The following is a 21,064-nucleotide window of genomic DNA, read 5'->3' on the forward strand; positions in this document are numbered from 1 at the left end:
TGGTCGGAGGAGAGGAGGAGGAGAACATCTCAGCTCCTCTCCCCTTCCCCAAAAACTCAAATTTTATGTTATTGCATTTCAAACCACCTTTTTTTCCTCCTAAGGAGCTCCAGGTGACGTACATGGTTCCTCCCCTCCTCATTTAACCCCCTCCCCCAAACAGCCCTGTGAGATACCATATTTTTCGCTCTATAAGATGCACTTTCCCCCTCCTGAAACATAAGGGGAAATGTGTGTGTGTCTTATGGAGCGAATGCAGGCTGCGCAACTATCCCAGAAGCCAGAAGAGCAAGAGGGATCGGTGCGCAGTGGTGCTCTTGCTCTTCTAGCTTCAGGGATAGCCACGCAAAGCCTCTTGAGTGCAACTGGAGCGCTCCTCCCTCTTCGCTCAAGAGGCTTTGCGTTGCTTTCTTTTTTCTTGTTTTCCTCCTCTAAAAACTAGGTGCGTCTTATGGTCGGGTGCGTCTTGTGCAGTGAAAAATACGGTAGCTTTGGCTACGAGGCAATGATTGGCCCATCCAAGGTCACACGCCTAGTGAACTTCATAGTTAAGTGGGGATTCGAACCCTGGTCTCCCACATCCTAGCTCCAACATACTAACCACTACACTGCACTGGCTCCCTTGAGGGCTTATCTTAAACAGAAGAGGCAACTCGTACAATTTCATAATCCAGGGTTCTGGTTTTTTTCAGTAAAGTTGTGAAATGCAAAACACTTCCCATGAGCTGAGAGGAAGCAGTAAGTGTCCCAAGAAAGGAGCAAAACTGGAGGCAGCAGTGCTTTCTGGAGACCAGTTGCTGGAAACCTCAGGAGGGGAGAGGGCTCTGGTGCCTGGGTCCTGCTTCCAGGTTTCCAACCCCACAGGCATGTGGTTGGCCCCTGTGAGAACAGGGTGCTGGACAAGATGGTCTGTTGGCTTCATTCAGCTGGGCTCTTCTTAATGTTCTTCTGTGGACCCTGAACTCCGCTGCCAGATAGGTTGGCCTCTCATCACCTCGCGACAGGATTCCTCTCCAGGGAATGAGGAAGGGGCCACAGATCGGCCATTCCCAGCACCCTTAGCAAACCACAGTTCCCAGGATTCTTTGGGGGCAGCCATGTGCTTTCGATGATGGTCTGGGGAATTGCGCTTGTGGTGCTGCGCTCTACAAAATACCACAGCGTGGTGACTCCAAAATGGGCATTTCCCAGCACTCTGAAATGCCTTCCTTCTACCATAGGCAAAGCATCATGTATTGGTTGCTCCAGGTGTCTTCTAAAGTCTAATCTTCCTGCCCAGGTTTTCCCTGATCCAGAAGACTGGAACCTGAAATTACTGAATGTCTGTTTCTATAATACTGTTTTCATGTTTTGTATCTCTGAGGTTGTTGTTTTTTTAAAAAAAAATTATTGGGTTTTTATGTCGTATTTATATATGGCTTTTCAATATCAGTCGGTTTATATTAATGCTGCTAAATTAAATAAATGAATTGTGCCCACAGAGGAGTTGCCTTTATTTTCCTCCTCAGGTCTCGATTGATCAGACAGCCCCTGCCACTCTTGAAGGCATTGCGCTGAGCAACGCAAGCCAGTCCACAGACAGGAGCATCAGCCAAGCCTTTGCCAGCTCCCAGAACTTAGGAGACCAGGGATCTGCCACATCTGGTTCCGTCGAGAACAGGTGAGCCGGTTGCCACAGATAAGAAGGCTCGTTGTGGGCCTGTCTAGTCTGTATACCTACGAAATTACCTTTCCTCATACATTCCCACTCGGCCACTCTGATCAGCGGAACTGTGCCACATAACAACTGTTCCTCATTTGTAAGAAATAGATTTTTTTTTTTTTAGTGTGGCAGCACCTAGACTTTGGAACTCCCTGCCACTTGAGATCAGGCAGAAACCTTCGCTATATTCTTTTTGGCACCTCTTAAATACATTTTTTGTTTAGACAAGCCTATCCAGATGTTTAGAGAGTCGGTGCAAGTTTTAATAATAATAATAATAATAATAATAATAATAATATCTTTATTGTCTGCTTTTTATTGTTATTTTAACTTTTTGAATGTTTTAAATTGTGGTTGTTTTTCTGATTGATAATTTGATCGTCTTTTTTGTAAACTGCTTTGAGAGGTTTAAAAACAAACAAATCAAGCAGTGTATAAATTTTATGAAATAAATGTAATAAAATAAATCTCCCGGGCTGTCCCAGACTTGAGATGACACAGCTATATTGTCTAGAGTTAACTTTTTGTAAAATCTGTACGGGCAGCAGAGCGACTGTACCTGAATTACAGAAGCTGGTAGATGTTTAGGCTCCTGCTTTCCGAAAGCCCTGGCATGGCCTTGAAAGGAGAACAGACTTTTGATAATGGAGAGAGACTTAAGGAAAGAGACAAAGGTAGAGAAAATCAAGTCTTGCTTCGTGCAGCAGATAGCTAGTTAAACTATGGGACAGAAGACAGTGAAGTCCACAAACCTAGACTGGGTTTAAAAGCGGATTGCACAAATTCGTGGAGGAGAGGCTTACTGATGACTACTAGCTATGATGGCTGTGCTGTGCCTCCATGTTTGTGAGGAGGGGAGGACGGACTCCCCACTCCACCCCCGCTTGGCCTGATCCAGCAGGTTTTTCTTACGCTCGAAGCAGCTGGAGGGCCTTAAGTAGTTAGGGAGCTGGTGGTTAAATATATTTATATAGTGTTGGTTTTTTTAACTTTGCAGCTCTCAGCCATCCTCAGCAAGTTCCCTGACCTCATCCTCTACTTTGATAGAGATCCTTGAAGCCATGAAGCACCCCACGTAAGGGCAACCTCCCTCTCTCTCTCTCTCTCTCTCTCCTCTTAGGCAGTCAACATGAAGCTACCCCGTGCAGAGTCAGGTCATGGGTCCATCTAGCTCAGTATTGTCCACACTGGCTGGCAGAGACTCCAGGGTTTCAGATGGGGGGGGGGGTTGTCTCTCCCATTTCTACCTAGAGATGCTGTCAGAACTTTAACCTGGGGGCCTTCTGCTTGCAAAGCAGATGCTATGGCCCTGCCCCTAAAAATAAGGTTTCTAGTCCTCATGCTTCTGAATAAAGGGCCAGTGTAACTGGGAAGCGGCCTCAAACAGAGTGTCGCAGGAGCGTGCCAGTCAGTAATAAAGAGTTGGAGTTAACTCGTTATTACCAAAAGCACGAATTCCACAGACTTGGTTGAGTGTCAGGCCTAGTGAACAGAGCAGCTCATTCCTGCTGGTCTTACTCCATGAAATTCAGTTGCCAAGACTGAAAGTCCCTGCCTTCTCCCAGCCCATCTAAGTCCCCTCCTCTCCAGGGCTTTTCCCAAGCAATTGGAGACTGTGCCTGCGTGCATTCAACCAACCTCCTCTCTGCCCTTTTACTGCCTCTCCTGGTTCTGGGAGACAAGGCGGGAAGAGAGTTTGTTGCAGCAGGAGGGGAAGACACTCGTGACTCTTCGCCAGCCTGATTCAGCTTTACCTCTTGCTCCCCCCCCCCCCACTCTTTCCAGCCTCCTCTTCTGCCTCTGATTCTGGACTGCTCTCTGTCACAGACTCCTCCAGCTCACTAAGCTCTGACACCTTTTTCCAGTCTGTTCCCTCGGACTACTCATCATTGCCCCACCACCACTCCCTGAGCTTTGAGCATTCTTCCCTCAGTGGCTCCCCACCTGGTGCCTCCCACCACTCCTCTGCAGCCATCCGGTTCATGACACCAAGCTAGACCATTGGTTCAGCTTGTTCAGTGTTCGTCTACATGGACGGGCCGTGGCTCTCTGGATAGGAGTCTTTCTCCCAGCCCTACCTAGCAATGCCATTAGGGATTGAACTTGTGCATGCAAAGCAGATGGTCTGCCACTGAGCTGCAGCCTTCCCCAGCCCAGATAGTCTTAGTATCCTTCTCCAGAAGAGCAGACCACAAGTGGATACACCTGCATGTCAAGGGCTGGCAAGGGGAACAATATTAACCCTGCCTGTGTTAACATTCTGTCCCTTCTCCCGCTGGGCTTCAGCACAGGGATCCAGCTGCTGTCAGAACAGAAGGGGCTCTCCCCGACCTGCTTCATCAGCGCGGAGGTGGTCCACTGGCTGGTGAACATGGTGGAAGGGGTGCAGACCCAGGCCATGGCCATTGACATCATGCAGGTGAGAAAAGCGCGCACACATTCCTGTATGGCTTGATACCCTGAACCAGCTGCAATTGAGACCTTTGCTTTACCAGGGTGCTAATGGGCATGAAAAGTGCCTCCCTTGGGCAATAGGAAAGGCAACAGACTTCAGCGATGGGCAGAGGGGTCCCAGGCAGTGTTCAAGAGAAGAAGGTGGAGCCCCCCTCCCCCCGCCATATTTTCAGCTCTTCACTTCACCCCATAGTGCTGAATGCGTACATAAACACCCACTCAAGTCATAGGGGGGTGGAATACAAGGTGCAGTTGAGAGGACCCCTACTGGGATGGTGGGTGAGCCTGCCCCCTAGGCCCTGGAGACGACACGCCCTCCTGCCAGCCCTGGAGACCCTAACCCTGCTTCTGTCTGCAGAAAATGCTGGACGAGCAGCTCATCACCCATGCCTCAGGAGAGGCCCTTCGCACCTTCATCTATGGGTTTTACTTCTACAAGATCATGGAAGACAAGGAGCAGGAGCGAGGTCAGGCTATGTGTGGTGAAAGGCAACTTGCACCCCTTGCGGAGGCTTGGGTGGGTGTTTGGTGGGGGGGGCTTCCTCAGGGATGCTGGTCTTGCAATGGTAGCACTGGGCATCCTGTAGAGATGACGCAACACGCCATTTCACAGGGTCTCTCCTCCTTTTCTTCTCTTCCTGCAGTGGGAATCCAGCAGCCAGCCATGTGGCACACGGCCGCCAAGGACGACTTTTCTGCCTTCCAACGGAAGTGGTTTGAGGTGGCCTTCGTGGCCGAGGAGCTCCTCCACTCTGAGATCCCGGCTTTCCTTCTGCCTTGGCTACCCAGCCGCCCGGCCTCCTACGCCAGCAGGCACAGCTCCTTCAGCCGCAGCTTTGGAGGACGGAGCCAGGCAGCTGCGCTGTTAGGTGAGATGATGGCTGCAGGTGGTATGGGGAGAATTTAGCCCTTGCGGCTGTCAGAAACGCCACAGAGTTCATGATGTGTGCATAAGAGGAAGAGAGGGTTTAAACCAGGCACTGTTAAGCAGGCACCTTTCAGATGCTGGTTGGGGGCAGTAGCCCAGAACATCTCAAGGGCAGCAGGATCATTGTAGGGCTGGGTAATCTAAATCTAATTGCAATACAGTGGTACCTTGGATTAAGAATTTAATTCCTTCTACAGGTCTGTTCTTAACCTGAAACTGTTCTTTACCTGAGGTACCACTTTAGCTAATGGGGCCTCCCGCTGCCGCCATGAGATTTCTGTTCTCATCCTGAAGCAAAGTTCTTAACCCGAGGTACTATTTCTGGGTTAGCGGAGTCTGTAACCTGAAGCGTATGTAACCCAAGGTGCCACTGTATACTACTTCAACAAGTTTCCAGAGTGGGGCTGAGAAGCTGGAAGTTTAGATGGTCAAATACATCCTGTGGCCTCACTTTTCAAGACCACCAACAAATAGAGATAAGAATTAATCTCCGATTCGGGCAGAACGTGAAATATGACTTAACCAAACTGTTCATCTTGCCACCATATAATATTGGGTGTAGTCCATCTCCAATGTTCTGATTCCCGCCCCCCAATAAAAATTGCATTAAATGGAGGGGGTAGAAATGTAGGGTTGGAATGGTACCCACAAGGGTCCTTTAGTCCAATTGGCTGCGATGCAGGAATTACAGCTAAAAAATGGCTGACAGATGGCCATCCAACCTTCATCTGAAAACCCCCAGCGAAGGAGAGCCTACCTTGTTCTGGGGGGTCCAGTTCACTGTTGGCAAAGGCTGGTTAAAACAGCTGCCCCTAAAACCAGCAACCCCCGCTGAGCATACATAGGAAGCTGCCTTATGTACTGAACCAGGCCCATTGCTGAGACCCTTCTGTATTGTATACTCAGAGATAAGTCCTGTTCAGCAAAGGTCCCTTGTGCCTTTCATTAGAAGCTTCCTCCTTGTAGTTCCCCCACTCTTAACGGCTTCCTGCTGTTCTGGTTCCCTGACTCACGGCAGCTGCCACAGTGCCGGAACAGCGGACGGTGACGCTGGACGTGGACATCAACAACCGCACGGACCGCCTGGAGTGGTGCAGCTGCTACTACCACGGCAATTTCTCCCTCAACGCCGCCTTCGAGATCAAGCTGCACTGGATGGCTGTGACGGCGGCCGTTCTCTTTGAGATGGTGAGAGGGGTTGGGCAGGAACGTTCCTTGCTGAGAACTGGCATTAGAGAATCGAAGGTTAGGCCAGTTTCTTTGGTGCGAGGAAATAACAGCACTGCTGTAGTTACGCCTATAATTGTGGCGTTATCTAGGTTTACGTTGTCCTGCTGAAGAATTTGGTCGCAAACCACAAGTTTGGGGTGTTGCTGTGCCCTCATAGGGGCCCTGGCAAGTGGCTCCTCTAGGCCTTTCTACCTCTCCCTCTCTTCCTCAATGTGGCTCTGCTCCTTCTCCTCCCAGGTCCAAGGTTGGCATCGCAAAGCCACTTCCTGTGGGTTTCTGTTGGTTCCTGTCCTTGAAGGCCCGTTTGCGCTGCCCAGTTACTTGTACGGAGACCCCCTTCGAGCCCAGCTCTTTATCCCTCTCAACATTAGCTGCCTGGTGAAGGAGGGCACCGAGCACCTCTTTGATGGTAAGGGAAGAGAGAGGGAGGCAGTGGCAACTTGGTGACTCAAGTGAGAGTGGAAGGTCTGCCCTGTCCCCCCCGGCATAAAGCCCAGCAGTGTTGCTCTGGGCTCTGGTTGGGTCCTGTGGAATCTGAAGTTGGATGCATGGGAAATTTCAGTCTTGTGGAACACTCTGCCGATAAAGATTCAGCGGGTGCCTTTTTTTCCAGCTTTGAAATGCCTGCTGAAAACTCTTCTATTCTGCCAGGCCAATGCTGACAATTAAGTGCACACTTCTTCAATGGTTTTAACTTTTTTGTGTCTGGTTTTATGCCTCTATTGCTGTAAACTGCTTTGATTTAATTTTTTGACCCAGCAGTATACATTTCCCCCCCAAATAAATCCTAATAATTAAATTTGGAAAGGTGTTGTTTGCACCTGCTGGTGACAGGAGAAGATTCCCTTTGCTCAGTTTCAAAACTCTGCTCACTGTGGCGCTTGGATTTGGGCAAGGAGGTAGTCAGTGCTCATGCATTCCTCATTTTCAGTCTCTCCCTCCTTCCTGCCCTGTCTCAGATTGGCATGGGAGACACTCACTTAAATTATTGTGTGTGTGTCCTAATTTCCCTGATAAGTTACCCATAGATTTGTTTAGGCTTCTCCTCCTTCTGGATCCTCCTCCAGTTTTAGTTCCTGCCTTCATCAAAAGCTAATGGGTTTCCTCCTCCTCCTCCTCCTCCTCCTCCTCCTCCTGTCATCTGGTGTATGCGGGGTGTTTTTTTTGAGGTGCTGTATTTTCCCCCTCCTGGTTTAAAAATCTGAGCCTCTGTCCCTCTTGCACCGAGGACACAGCTGTCTGGCATGTAGGATCTGAGAGGATGATCTGCCTCCAGATCTGCCTCCTGCTCACCTGACTAGAAGGAAGCCTAGGGCAGCAACTCATACAGAGGTGCAGCAGGTGCACTCCTCTAAGGGCAGATCATTCTACTGCAACTGGTGTGACTGATGCCATTTAAGTAGAGACAGAATCTCATTTTGGACTACACCTCCCATCAATCCCCAGCATCATAATGCTAGCTGGGGGTGATGGCAGTAGTCCAAAACTTCTAGAGAACAGGAGGTTGGTGAAGACTGGAATTTGGCAGCTTCCAACACTCTAAGGGGAGTGGGGCGCTGTAGTCTCCCAAGAACCACAAATGGATTTCTTGTTCTAGCAATGACTGCGTTAAAGCAGTGTCCACCTCGCCATTTGAGACTTCATGATGAATGTCCTGCCAGGTGGTCACATCCCTCATTCCACCCACCCCCGCCTGCCTCCCCCTCCCCACACCCAATATGGAATGATCCAGACTTCTGCTGTGCAATTGCTTCCACTGTTACCATAGTTACCTCCCTCCCACCCCAAAATATTTCAGACTTAAGGTGCTTTCTGGGAACATGAAAGGAAGGGAACAGCCGGTGGCTTTTCCCTGTCCGGTGATGAGCCAAAAGACAGGAGGGGCTTCCTCGTCGCAAACAAGTGGCAAAGATCCCCAAAAAGGGGAATGCCCAGTTATGAAAGCTAATCTGCTTCATTTGTCTGTCTCCAACATGAGTCTTGCCAGCTCTTGGAACTAGAACCTCTAAATATGGCATAATAATAATAATAATAATAATAATAATAATAATATTTTTTTATTTATACCCCGCCCTCCCCAGCCAAGGCGCTAACAAGCAATAATAAAAACAAGTTGAATGAATACAACTTAAAAGCAAGATTAAAATATTGAAACATTAAAATATTAAAATGCAGCCTCATCACAGGAGGAGAAAGGAAAAAGAAAAAAGAAAGAGGGGGAGGGAATCAAATTGGCTCCAAGCCAAAGGCCAGGCAGAACAACTCTGTCTTACAGGCCCTGCTGAAAGATGTCAGATCCTGCAGAGCCCTGGTCTCAAGAGACAGAGCGTTCCACCAGGCCGGAGCCAGTGTTGAAAAGGCCCTGGCTCTGGTTGAAGCCAATCTAACTTCCTTAGGGCCCGGGACCACTAGGGTGTTGCTATTTATGGACCCTTTTCCTCCCTCCACCCAGTATTAATACTGTCTCCCCTGAGACCAGCAGCATCTCTGGAAGAGAAGGAGAGGGGTCTTTCCTATCCGCCCCTGCTGCTTTCTGACATGAGTTCCAGCACTAAGCTATGGCCCTCCCACATGCATGTGTTTTAAGGAAGGAGGGCTGGTGCAACAAACGGGCCCTCCTCCCTACACATCCAGACGTCTTTAGGTGCAATCTGATCCTATCCTGCTAGCAGGGTTGGAAAGTCACCCAGTTGTTCTCTTTCAGGCTTTGAGCCAGAGACCTACTGGGACCGCATGCATCTCCTTCAGGAGGTGATCGCACACAGGTAAGCCTAGAAGAGGGCAGGCTGAGGAGCGTCTGTTTAACCCTTGAGCCACGAGGACAATCATTTGTTGGGGGGCGGGGGAGAGTGATCAGGCATGGGGAAATGAGATCAATAAGGTTTTCTGCAGGAGTCTTCGCTTTTATACAACCTTCTGCAAACAAGCTGCCAGGTTCCTGCTCATGTGCAGAATGCAGTCATTCCTCTTGTCACTTAGGAACATAGGAAAAACCTGCCTTACTCTTTGTCAGAGCACTGTGTCTACCTAATTCAGTACGCCGACTGTCAGGAATTCTCTAGGGTTTCAGGCAAGGGGGTCTCACCTGGGGATGCCAAGGGAAAAACCCAGGACCTTCTGCAGACAAAGCAGATTATCTCTACCCCTGACCTACTGCCCTTGCCCTATCCTAGGAGGCTGCCTTGTCCTCCATTGGCCCATCTAGCTAAGCAGTGCTCCCACTGAGTGGCAAGACTGGCTCTCCAGGGTTTTAGGAAAGGAGTCATTCCCCAGCCCTACCTGAAGATGCTGCTGGGGACTGAGTTTGGGACCCTTCTGCAGGAAAAGGTACAGCCCTTCCGTGATTCCTTGCTAATTTCCTTCTGCAACGTTTTCTTCTCTCTAGGTTTGGGTTTGTGCAAGATAAATATTCTGCCTCTGCATTCAACTTCCCTTCAGAGAACAAACCCCAGTACATTCATGTCACAGGTGAATACACTTTTTTTTCTTCTCCTTCTGGGCTTGTGACCCTCAAGACACAAAGCGTCCTGTGAGCAGCTGGCCTTGTATAAAACCACCAGAACATCCAGGAGAGAAATATGCTGAATGAGGAGATGAGTCAGCAAAAGGCCCCTAGCAAACAATAACTGCTTTATCATTGAAGGCAAAGCTTTGCAGCAGAGTAGTGGGCTAGGTCAGGGGTGGGCACAGTGCTTTTTTAAAAAGGAGGCACTCAAGGGTACGCAGTACCAGCACCCCCCTTTTTTTGTTAAAAAGTGTGATACTTACAGTAACAACTTCATGGTGAGTACCGGCACCTATTTTTCTAGGAAAAAAGCACTTGGAGGGCAGAAAGGAGACTGGCCAAGGGGAGGGGGTGCCAATCTGATTTGCAAGAGACTAGCAAGGGGTGCAGTTTCTCATACCAAGACTAGGCTTCTGAAATAAAGAATGCTTCAAAGTAGCCAGGATTGGACTTCTGACATCAATTCAATCCTGGTTCTGAAAACCACTTCCAAGGCTCAGAATGTGCTCAGAGGTACCCTTTTCTTCCATTCTAACTGCGTCTTTTGCTCTTGGCTCCAATTGGTCAGGGACTGGTTGGTAAGTGTGCTGTAGAGGAATCCCATAACACCCAAGTGCCTCGGCCAATTGAGTCCCCTACAGCCCGCCCACCAACCGGTCACCAAAGAGAGAAAATGAGTAAGTTGCTAGAGAGGACCCTGGAAGGCAGCTGGCAGGGGCTCTGTCCTTCTCCAGAGGGGAGTGAGCTTAGGGCGAGGTTTGCCTTGCCCTGGGGGCCCCACCCACTGGCTTTCCTTCGTCCAATGGCACAAGCTCTTTCTCAAAGTTCTGGCAACAGACTTGTGTTGCTGCATCTGATTTGCTCCTCAGCTGGAAGGGCCTATAGCAGTGGGGAAGGGAAAAGCAGCCTCGGCCATGTATACCTGAAGGAGTGTCTCTACCACCGTCATTCAGCCTAGATAGAATTCCAGCACCGTGGGCCTTCTTGCAGTTACCTCACTGCAAGAAGTGAAGTTGCAGGGAACCAGGCAGAGGGCCTTATTAGTGGTGGCGCCCACCCTGTGGAACGCCCTCCCATCAGATGTCAAGGAAATAAGTAACTATATAACCTTTAGAAGACAGCCCTATATAGGGTAGGCAACCCAGTATAGGGAAGTTGTTTAACCTTTAATGTTTTATTATGCTTTTATATGTCTTGGAAGCCACTCATAGTGGCTGGGGCTCCCCACTCAGGTGGGTGGGGTACTACTACTACTAATAATAATAATCAACGCAAGAAATATTATTAGAGTTCAAGGGTAGCCCAGTGAGGGGTGTGGCTCGGGGGGAGTTCAGAGTGCCTGATAGTGAGGCCTAAAGTTTTTGACTAGCCTTTCTGGTTTAAGTAATAAAAAATAATAAAATGCGATCACCAACCCTCCCTCTTTGAGCAAGCTTGTGGCAATAAGGTTGATTGAGAAGAGATGTTTTGCAAAAGCTGTACTGCTAGCTCATGCTGGAGTTGGTTGCAAAAACCTCAGCAAAGCAGGTTTTACAAAGGAGGCAAGCTCTCATTTTAAGAACAGAACTAGCAGGCTTGCTAATTCTGCTGTAAGTTGACCAGGGTCCCAGTATGCATCATACACTGACATGTATCCATCACTAACCTAACTGCAGTATGAGATTGTTGCTGCTTTTTTAAAAAAACGGGCTCCTCTCGATTCAGGGACGGTGTTTCTTCAGCTGCCGTACTCCAAACGGAAGTTCTCTGGGCAGCAGCGACGGCGGCGCAACTCCACCAGCTCCACCAACCAGAATGTCTTCTGCGAGGAGCGCATCGGCTATAACTGGGCCTACAACACCATGCTGACCAAAACGTGGCGGTCCAGCGCCACAGGGGATGAGAAGTTTGCTGACCGGCTACTGAAGGACTTCACTGACTTCTGCTGGAACAAGGACAACCGGCTGGTCTCCTTCTGGACAGGCTGTCTGGAAAAGATGCACGCCAGTGCCCCTTGAAGAATCCCCACCAGCCACAGAAGTCAAATGTAGCTGCAGTTAGCTGTCCTGGAAGAGTGGGTGCAAGGAGCATCTTGAGAAATCCTGGGCAGGCTCCTGGGAGCAAGGTCTCAGGATGCCACAAATGGGCGCTTTTCACAGGTGCAAATGGATAAGTCTTACTATGGGAAGGCGACTTCCCGTCCGAATGGAGGACAGCCTGATGGACATCAGACAGCAGTGGAAGAAGACCAGAAGCTTTTTCAAAAAAACGAGCATAACCTTTTTCATCTTCTGAAAATCCTCATTGGGAGTTTTTTGTGCATATGTAAAATGTTGTACAATATTTATGGAATAAAAACACACAGTTCTCCTCCCATTGTTGGGGTGGCGTATTCATTGGCTCTCGCTGCTTGCATGTGGCTGCTGGCAGGCAGCAAAACAGAGCTGCAAATGGTTGGATCCAGCAACTAGATGATACAGTAGAAGCAGGAAAAGCACATTAAAGGGGAGTGGAAATAGCACCTCTTTAGGAACCTGGGTTTTACTGTTGCCTGGCGTGCAAACTCCTCACTTATCTATCTGACATCATTCATTGGCTAAAAACTGACTCAGGAGCAGCCAGGTTTGTTCATTTCACAGAAATTGCTTAGATGATTACCTACACTTTTTGCTTCATAACTGTTTAGCAGAGCTAGAGACTCTCTTCTTTTTTAAAAATGAGGGCTGACCACCCCCATTCCAGAGGGGAGGCGAGGACCAGTGGAGAGAAATCAAAGCATTGGACCTGGGCTAAAAATAATACAGTGGTAAAGATCAAGGGACCCCTGACCATTAGGTCCAGTCATGACCGAGACTGGGGTTGTGGCGCTTATCTCGCTTTATTGGCCGAGGGAGCCGGCATACAGCTTCCGGGTCATGTGGCCAGCATGACTAAGCTGCTTCTGGCGAACCAGAGCAGCGCACGGAAACGCCGGTTACCTTTCTGCCGGAGTGGTATCTATTTATCTACTTGCACTTTGACGTTCTTTTGAACTGCTAGGTTGGCAGGAGCTGGGACTGAGCAACAGGAGCTAAGCCCGTCGCAGGGATTCGAACTGCCAACCTTCTGATCGGCAAGTCCTAGGCTCTGTGGTTTAACCCACAGCGCCACCCGCATCCCTTACAATACAGTGGTACCTCGGGTTAAGTACTTAATTAGTTCTGGAGGTCTGTTCTTAACCTGAAACTGTTCTTAACCTGAAGCACCACTTTAGCTAATGGGGCCTCCTGCTGCCGCCGCGCCGCCGGAGCACAATTTCTGTTCTCATCCTGAAGCAAAGTTCTTAACCTGAAGCACTATTTTTGGGTTAGCAGAGTCTGTAACCTGAAGCTTAAGTAACCTGAAGTGTATGTAACCCGAGGTACCACTGTAATAGAAAATATCTAAGGATAAGAGCTATTTGACAATGGAGAAGCCTGTCTCAGAAGGTGATGGATGGGTTATTCCTTAGCTGGTGGAGGCATTTAAGTAGAGGCTGGTTGGCCATTTGTCATTGTTGCTATGGCTGGATCCTGTATTATAAGACCCTGCACTGAGCAAAAAATTGGATTGGGGACCTTTCCAACATGATTCCTTGAAGCTAGATAAGCAAAACTGGAGGAGAGCGAGCGCATCTCATCTTTCTGCATCAGTGCATGTCCAAAAATTGAGTAGATCCATTTCCTCACATTCCCAAAACTACCTGGGACTGTCAGCAATTATGCATGAGTGATGATGGAGCTGCATTCTCACATCACCAAGCTCAATCCTTGCCTGACTTGTGTTACTCAGCGCTTTCCTTCAAAGTGGGTGGTTGCCATGCTGGGATGTGTGGCTGGCTTCCAAGAAGCTTCTGCTCAGAAAGGTGTGTGCAGAGAGACTGAATTTCTCTCTCTTATTTATTGCTTTTAATAAATCCCTTTTGCCAGGTGGGGAATCGGTTCACTTTCTCATGAGGTTGAAGGTTTGGAGGAGAGAGCCTTTCTGCAGGCTCCCTCTCCACAGACAAAGGTGCTTCAAAACCACAAAAAGTGCTCCAGCCCCCATGTAGCTTTCAAAATACAGTGGTACCTCGGGTTAAGTACAGTGGTGCCCCGCAAGACGAATGCCTCGCAAGACGAAAAACTCGCTAGACGAAAGGGTTTTTCTGTTTTGCGTTGCTTCGCTAGACGAATTTCCCTATGGGCTTGCTTCACAAGACAAAAACGTCTTGCGCTTTTTTTTTAAAGCCGCTTGAAGAGGCGCAGTTGCGACGGACCGTGCTTCGCAAGACGAAAAACATCGCAAGACGAAAAGGCTCGCGGAACGAATTATTTTCGTCTTGCGAGGCACCACTGTACTTAATTCGTTCCGGAGGTCCGTTCTTAACCTGAAACTGTTCTTAACCTGAAGCAACACTTTAGCTAATGGGGCCTCCTGCTGCTGCCGCGCTGCCGGAGCCCTATTTCTGTTCTTACCCTGAAGCAAAGTTCTTAACCTGAAGCACTATTTCTGGGTTAGCAGAGTGTGTAACCTGAAGCGTATGTAACCCGAGGTACCACTGTATAACTGGGCTACTCAGAGAGATGTGGTTTGCTCTCCAGTTGATGAAGATTACATTTATAGCTCACCTTTTCCTCCAGGTAGCTCAGGGTGGTAGACATGGTTCTCCAACTTCCCATTTTATCCTCACACAACAACCCTGGGAGGTAAGCTAGGCTAAGAGTGAGTGTCTGGCCCAAGATCAAACACTGAGCTACACGGCTGAGTGGGGTTTCGAACCCTTGTCTCCCAGTTCACAGGTCACCAACTAGCTCTGTCTAGTTGACATCTGCTTTATATACCGTTTGACTGCAGAAAACCACAAAGTGGTACTATGCACACACAGGAAACGCTGGGCTGCATGGGATGTGTTGGCAATGCCCCCCCATTCATTTATTATATATATATTATTATATATTGCTCTCATGCATTTATAAGCATTTTGCGGGGGGGGGTGTAGTCAGATAAATAACTTCATTGTTGTGGCTTAAGTGGGGCAGTCCACTGATCATGGGGATACACAATACAGTGGTACCTTGGGTTAAGTACTTAATTCATTCCGGAGGTCCGTTCTTAACCTGAAACTGTTCTTAACCTGAAGCACCACTTTAAGCTAATGGGGCCTCCTGCTGCTGCCGCGAGCACGATTTCTGTTCTCATCCTGAAGCAAAGCTCTTAACCCGAGGTAATATTTCTGGGTCAGCGGAGTCTGTAACCTGAAGCGTATGTAACCCGAGGTACCACTGTATAGGGAATCCCCATTTATTTTGCGGTTCAGGGAGTATTATAAGCAGCTGCAGTAGGAGGAGAGGAAAGAGCATGAATAACAGCTGTGAGTGGAGAAGCCCTTTTCCCCAACCCTTTGAAACACCTGGGAAACTCCACGAACATGCTGCAGCTGGAACTGGGGGCAGCTGAATGGGACACAGCTGTGGGCCGCTTGAGAAAATACCATCCACGGGGGCGGGGCGGGGGGTGGGCTGCCTATAAAATGGCGAGTCTTGCATGAGAGTCACTAAATGTTGGCTTTTTCCAGGCACGGCAACTCTTGTGGAGCTTCTGTAGGTGAGTTGAGAGTTTTCTGGACCCTGTGTGAGATCCCAGAGGCTGAGTGGGTGGGTGTATCAGAAGGAAAATGGATATTGTCTCCTATGCATTAGTAACTTTGTACTGCATCTGAAGCAGTGTGCATGCACACGAAAGCTTATACCCAGAACAAACTTAGTTGGTCTCTAAAGTGCTACTGGATAATTTTCTAATGTATTTATTCCGACTGCGCCAGACCAACACGGCTACCTACCTGAATTTGTACTGCGTGTAAACTGTATTTTTGCAATGTTTTTATTTAAGCCGTCTGTTGTCGCTTCATTATTATTTTTTGTACATCGCTTACAAATATTTTTAAAAGATATTACAGAAACGAAAAAATCAATCGGCATAGATTTCTGGAGCTGAGGTCTTTGTAATAAAGAACTGGGAACAAATCACCACCTTTAGGACCTTCTGCTGCCCCCTTAGCTGTATCCCTTGGAGAACCCCCCCCCCACCTCAAAGCCCCCGCCCCTGGCCTTGCCACGTGCGCTCCGACCCCCCCCCCTTTGCAATTGCAAACGGGCTGAGCGACCCCACCCACGTGCTCGGGTCCTTCCTTGGGGCGGGGCTGATCCTGCATCTTTCTCGGCGTGTGCGGGGGGAGTGAGGCCGGCGCGCCCCAGGACGCCTTCCTGTTGCCAGCGGGGTGGGGGGGGGCTGCTACTAATAAGAGAAACGGGTGCCGCTGGTGAGTTGCCCAGGAACGGGTCGACTTATTTGTGTTTGCTGAATTTATACCCCATCTTTTCCCTCCAAGGGGCCCGGAGTGGCACACCTGAGGCTCTCAGTCCTCGGTTCATCATCACCACAAGAGTAAACTTTCTGAGAGGTCATGATTGAGGTGTGGTTTTAAATGAAAACCTCATTTTTTCCCCAATTTGGAGCCTGCAATTTGCAGAGAGGAGCTGGCTAGAGACCCCAGACTCTAGTCTAGACAATCCTTTTAGCCATGGTAATGGTCAGTAACTTTTCTTCCAGGGACTTGTCTAATTTCTCACACCAGAGAAAGTTTTGTCTCTCCGCCCCCTAATTTCCTGATTGTGCTAGTATAAAACAAACCACCTTGGTGCTGCTCCACCCTACCAAATAATTTGTCAGAAGCTGAGATTTGAACCCAAGGCCAGAATTCTATTACTCGCTGGTGCCTGTACTTTTGTTCCTGTCTGCCCTTCCTAGTATTGATATAAAATAAAAAGGGACCCAAACAAACCACATTTTAAAAACAGTAGTTTCAAGGACCACGCTTCATTCAGATAATTCTGTTGGCAATTTCCATCTTCAGAGCCACAGTCTGATTTACTAGATAGTCCATTTTATTTAAAATGGTTAAAAAAAACCTAGGAGTTCAAGCATGGTGTGAAGAAAGCAGACAGAAATAAGCTTTTCTCCCTTTTCTCACAGTGCAGGAACTTAGAATCATCTTCTCTCTTTTGCACACATACCCAGAGAAAGAAAGAGAACGAGAACCAGTTATGGCACTAGGACCTGGGAGACATGGGTTCAAATTCCCATTCTGCCATGAAACTCACTGGTTAACCTTGGGGCAGTCATTCTCAGCCTGACATACCTACCTCACAGGGTTGTTGCAGAGATTAATGGTTCCTTGTTCCCCACAGAAGAGGCCACGCGTGGACCAAAAAGGTGAAGTGGTTCACAGCCCTGCTGAAGAGGAACGCAGAGCCATGAAGCAGGAAAGCTTTTCAAGCTCTCCAGCAATCCCCTTGGGGCCTGGCAAGACTGGCAGGTACTTGGGGGGGGGCGGTCCCTCCTCACAGCATCTACATCCTTGCGAGAATCAGCTTTTAATGTTTAATAGGTTATTGTATTTTAGTGTTCTGTTGGAAGCCGCCCATAGTGGCTGGGGAAACCCAGCCAGATGGGCGGGGTGTAAATAATAAATTATTATTATTATTATTATTATCATGCCAACTTCTGGAGGCAGGAATATGACTCAACTTTTTTTTGCAGAGAATACAGCTGGGGAACTGAAAATTGCCTAGCCTAGGCCAAAGAGGGTGTGCACTCCTAAGCTTCTGAGAATGTTTTGGTTTTTTTTTACTTTTTAAAAAAACCATTAAGTGGTATATAAATCTTACAAACTGGTTTACAAAGAGAATAAGACACAAAAATTATCAGTAAAAGCAACTCTTTAAAAGCAACATTCAAAAGATGTGCTGTTGAGGTGTCTTTGTAAACAGTACTGTGTTTTTTTGGTTCATATACCACCTTACAGATATTTTACGTGGAAGTGTGGTTTATAAGTATTCAGACAACCAGATAACCGTGTGTGGGGGGGTTGCTTCAATGCAGGTTGTGCCAGGATGCCTCCAGGTGCGTCAGGTCAGAGACAGTCAGTGAGCAGGACTTGGAGAAAGATGGCCTGGTGCTTAGATAAAAGGAGTGATGGTGGCCCTGGTCAACTCGCCTGCCCTGCAGCAGGTAAGGAGAAAGGAGTCTGGTGGAAGAATGTGGGATTCCTCATGGAGCAGCTGCAGATCCATGAACCTGTAGCCTCAGAGGAGCAACTGTGTCAGGTTCCCGCCCTGCACCATTGAGGCAGTGGCACCACCTGACGCCATGCTGATTGGACTTGAGCACCAGGAAACGGAGGGTGCTTCCAAACAGATGCTTATTATGGGTGGGTGTTCCTCTCACACGCACATTTTTCACATGACGTAAGCAACAAAAAAGCCAACTCGTATTACACCCTCCCCCCAAAATAATAATCCAGATTTACCCTTTCCAGGGAAAATCCAAACAGTTAAAAAAGCCTGTTGACTAGTCACCCAATCACAGAATTATAGAGTTGGAAGGGACTCCCAAAGATCCTCTAGTCCAACCCCTTACAATGAACCGCAGCTAATATTTCTCCCTCCCCTCCTCAGCTCTTCTATCACTGTGCTTGGCCAACCTCGATGCTGCCCCTGTCCTGCTCAGAGAATAGCCCTGCCTTGGCACAACAGCAGGTAAGGACTAGTTTCTTCTTATTTGCATTGACGTGCCCCCTTTTTTTGCCAAAGAGCACAAGGTGATGTACATTGTTTTCCCATTTTATCCCCACAACAAGGTAGGTTAGGCTAAGAGAGGCATTGACTGGCCCCATGATATGGTAGGTGTTCTAGCTTATAGAATGGCTGTAGCCGGGGGTGGAGGGGAGGCTTTTCAGCCCAAGAGCCACATTCCTCTTAGGGTAACTTACCGGAGGCCAAATGTAGGGGGAGGAAAGAATGCAAACGTTACTTTTCTACTAGTTTAGACACAGACACACCCACACCTTTCTCCAGCTTTGGATCCCGAGATCTGCAGATGAAGAGCGCTGTGCAAATGTAATAAAAAATAAAAATAAAATCCAGGCACACGAGAGTCCACGGTCACCTCCCAGCCAGGCAAAAGCACTCAAGGGGGTGAAGCAAGGCTGGGATTGGACTTGGGATCTTGCACCTGGGTCTGGTTGGCAGTTTGTGGGGTCCTAGCAAAAAAAACCAACACCCCAAAGTTGATCCAACAAGCCTGAATCCTGCCCCGCCCTGCTGGACTGGCGCAACTCATTTTCTGCAGTGTGTTGGGTGGGAGGAAGGAGGCTTGCGCCACTCAGCCAGATGGTGGTGGGGCTGCTCCTTCTCGAAAGGGCTCTCTGTCCATGTTCTACCTGACGGCACTCTTCTTCTTCGTCTTGGAATGTGGCCCTCTCAGCGGCCATTAGCAGAGCAGGAATGCTTTTAAGGACATCAATAATGAATGTGCTACCTCTGTGCACTCTGGGCTGCTGCTTTAGTGTAGCTCTGGCATCTTTTTGCCACATTGGCTGGTGGAAAACGAGGAAAGTTGGCTGTGCTGGGTAGCTTAGGGCAGTTGCCTCCCACGCTGGGGGCTCGCAGGAAGGGCCACTCCCTATGTCTGGATCACGAAGAACAGGGAGGTAGGTAGGTGGCAAGGGAGCCCGCTGTCAGTGCCACGTTTCCTTGGGGTAACAGCAGCACCCACATGGCACGCAGCCCAGGTGAATCTGGTGGATCACACAGATCCAGCCCCTCCAGGGGTTCAGAGCCCACCAACTTCACAAGGCGGTTGCCATCTTGCAAAGTGGCTCGTAAGTCAGGCAACGAGGGGCGGCATTTCTCGAGTTTTAAAAGAACAAAGCTTGAGGCTGTTGTGAGTGCTAAGCTACGGGCCCGCTGTACAAGCTCGTGGGGACGGGTTATCTGTGGAAGGGGTGCCCGTAAGATAGCATAGGATATGAGAAAAGGGGGAGCAGATTTCATCACGCAGGGTGTCGTTTAAACTCTGGAATTTGGTCATTTGAACATGCTTGCATACTTACCTTCCCCATTTTCTCATCTGTTTTTCCTAGGAAGTGAAAAGAAAAGGGCGGCGATGGAGGGGAGATCTTCCTTTTTAATAGGCCTTCCATTGATCCCTTCCTGCCTCCCCTTGTGCTGGATCCGAAACGTACTATGTGCTGCAGTTGCGAAGACCCACATTCTCCATCCGTTGCATCTGTGGAAAACAGTGCCAGGGAACACTTTTCAGGTGGTTCATAGTCTAAACAGAACCACTTTCGACATTGGGGTCTGCTAAGGACTCCAAGATTTCTTGTAACTATTTTGCAGAGTTTGTTTGCAGAGGAAGGGTTTGATAAGGCCGTTTGATAAGCTGTCAAGTTTCAGCTCTCATTGATGGGCATCTGCTCAGCTGCCTTCAGAGGTTCCACCTGGACAGAGGTGTATTCCAAGCCTCACAGGAGGAGAACAAGACCAACATACATTGCTTTCCTTAAAGAATCTTGGGAACTGTAGGTTCCCTATTGTAGCTGTGTGGGTAAACTACAGTTCCCAGGATTCCCTGGGGGAAATAATGTGATTTCAGTGTATGGTGTGCCCAGCAGTTAGCATGCCCCAAGCCACTCTGCTCTCTTTCCTGTTGTGGAACTTCTCCTGTGAGCTGAAATAATGGAAATGGTGTCTCTTTGGAGGCAAGAGAAAGGGAGGGGCATTTGCCACATGCCAGAGACCATAGAAGTGTAAGATTGTTATATGGCCTTTGCAGTCATTTTATCAAATTGTTTACTTTTTAAGCAGGATTCCAGATCATGAGTCCATTGAGGGTTTTATTTGCTTAACTCAAATGTGAGGCCCTCCAGATGTTCTGGGCTACATCTCCGATCATCCTGGATCGCTGGCCTTGCTGCTTTGGGCTGGTGGGACACCAACATCTGGAGGGCCAGCAGTTTCAACTTAACTGTTTCTCTTTTAATATATTTTTTTGTAACTTTCAGTTATATACATTTCAATAGTTTTAGTAATTTAAATGTTTCAAGACTCGACTTCCTCGTCTTTCTGTGGTCCCTCCGGTAATTTTCACCATCTTAAATGTTTCTCAATGGGATATTTGCCTCCTGCGTGGACCTTCTGTTATAAAGGAATAATTACGAATAAAATTTATTTGAAAATGGCTGCCTCTCTTTGCATGGGTGGTATCGTGGTTGCTGCTGTTGGTTGGGAACTGAGCCTGGGTGTCTTTTGCACCAAACGCTGGGTTTTTTTGCCCTTTCCCTTCCCTTAATTTTTTAAAACTTTGCTAGGACTAGGCTTGGATGCCTTGTAAAATATATTGCTGATGACACACACACACACAC

The 21,064-nt window shown here is 48.4% G+C and overlaps 1 protein-coding gene and 1 long non-coding RNA gene across 8 annotated transcripts in view; both read left to right on the top strand.

Annotated features, from left to right (window-relative positions):
* The window catches only part of DEPDC5 (DEP domain containing 5, GATOR1 subcomplex subunit), a 50,265-nt gene extending 38,091 nt beyond the window's left edge, over positions 1 to 12,174 (top strand). For all 5 annotated transcript variants that reach the window (XM_080986160.1, XM_080986164.1, XM_080986163.1 and 2 more), the window contains 10 exons: positions 1,509 to 1,660; positions 2,700 to 2,777; positions 3,989 to 4,121; positions 4,515 to 4,623; positions 4,801 to 5,025; positions 6,103 to 6,272; positions 6,552 to 6,723; positions 9,019 to 9,079; positions 9,700 to 9,782; positions 11,524 to 12,174. In XM_080986160.1, coding sequence (XP_080842286.1) covers positions 1,509 to 1,660; positions 2,700 to 2,777; positions 3,989 to 4,121; positions 4,515 to 4,623; positions 4,801 to 5,025; positions 6,103 to 6,272; positions 6,552 to 6,723; positions 9,019 to 9,079; positions 9,700 to 9,782; positions 11,524 to 11,816 — 1,476 coding nt within the window. In that variant the 3' untranslated portion in view covers positions 11,817 to 12,174. The remainder of the gene's footprint in view (positions 1 to 1,508; positions 1,661 to 2,699; positions 2,778 to 3,988; positions 4,122 to 4,514; positions 4,624 to 4,800; positions 5,026 to 6,102; positions 6,273 to 6,551; positions 6,724 to 9,018; positions 9,080 to 9,699; positions 9,783 to 11,523) is intronic.
* Positions 12,175 to 15,318: 3,144 nt separating this feature from the next.
* On the top strand, positions 15,319 to 20,882 carry LOC308465493. 3 transcript variants are annotated; one of them, XR_013980482.1, is made up of 5 exons: positions 16,027 to 16,117; positions 17,046 to 17,173; positions 17,740 to 17,868; positions 18,315 to 18,395; positions 19,781 to 20,882. It is a non-coding gene; the product is annotated as an uncharacterized lncRNA (long non-coding RNA). The 3 variants fall into 3 exon arrangements; XR_013980481.1 differs by lacking the exons at positions 16,027 to 16,117; positions 17,740 to 17,868 and adding an exon at positions 15,319 to 15,402; XR_013980483.1 differs by lacking the exon at positions 17,740 to 17,868.
* Positions 20,883 to 21,064: the final 182 nt, after the last annotated feature.

This window comes from Podarcis pityusensis (genome assembly GCF_964106645.2).
Source record: "Podarcis pityusensis genome assembly, chromosome: 16".
NCBI classification, from domain to species: domain Eukaryota; kingdom Metazoa; phylum Chordata; class Lepidosauria; order Squamata; family Lacertidae; genus Podarcis; species Podarcis pityusensis.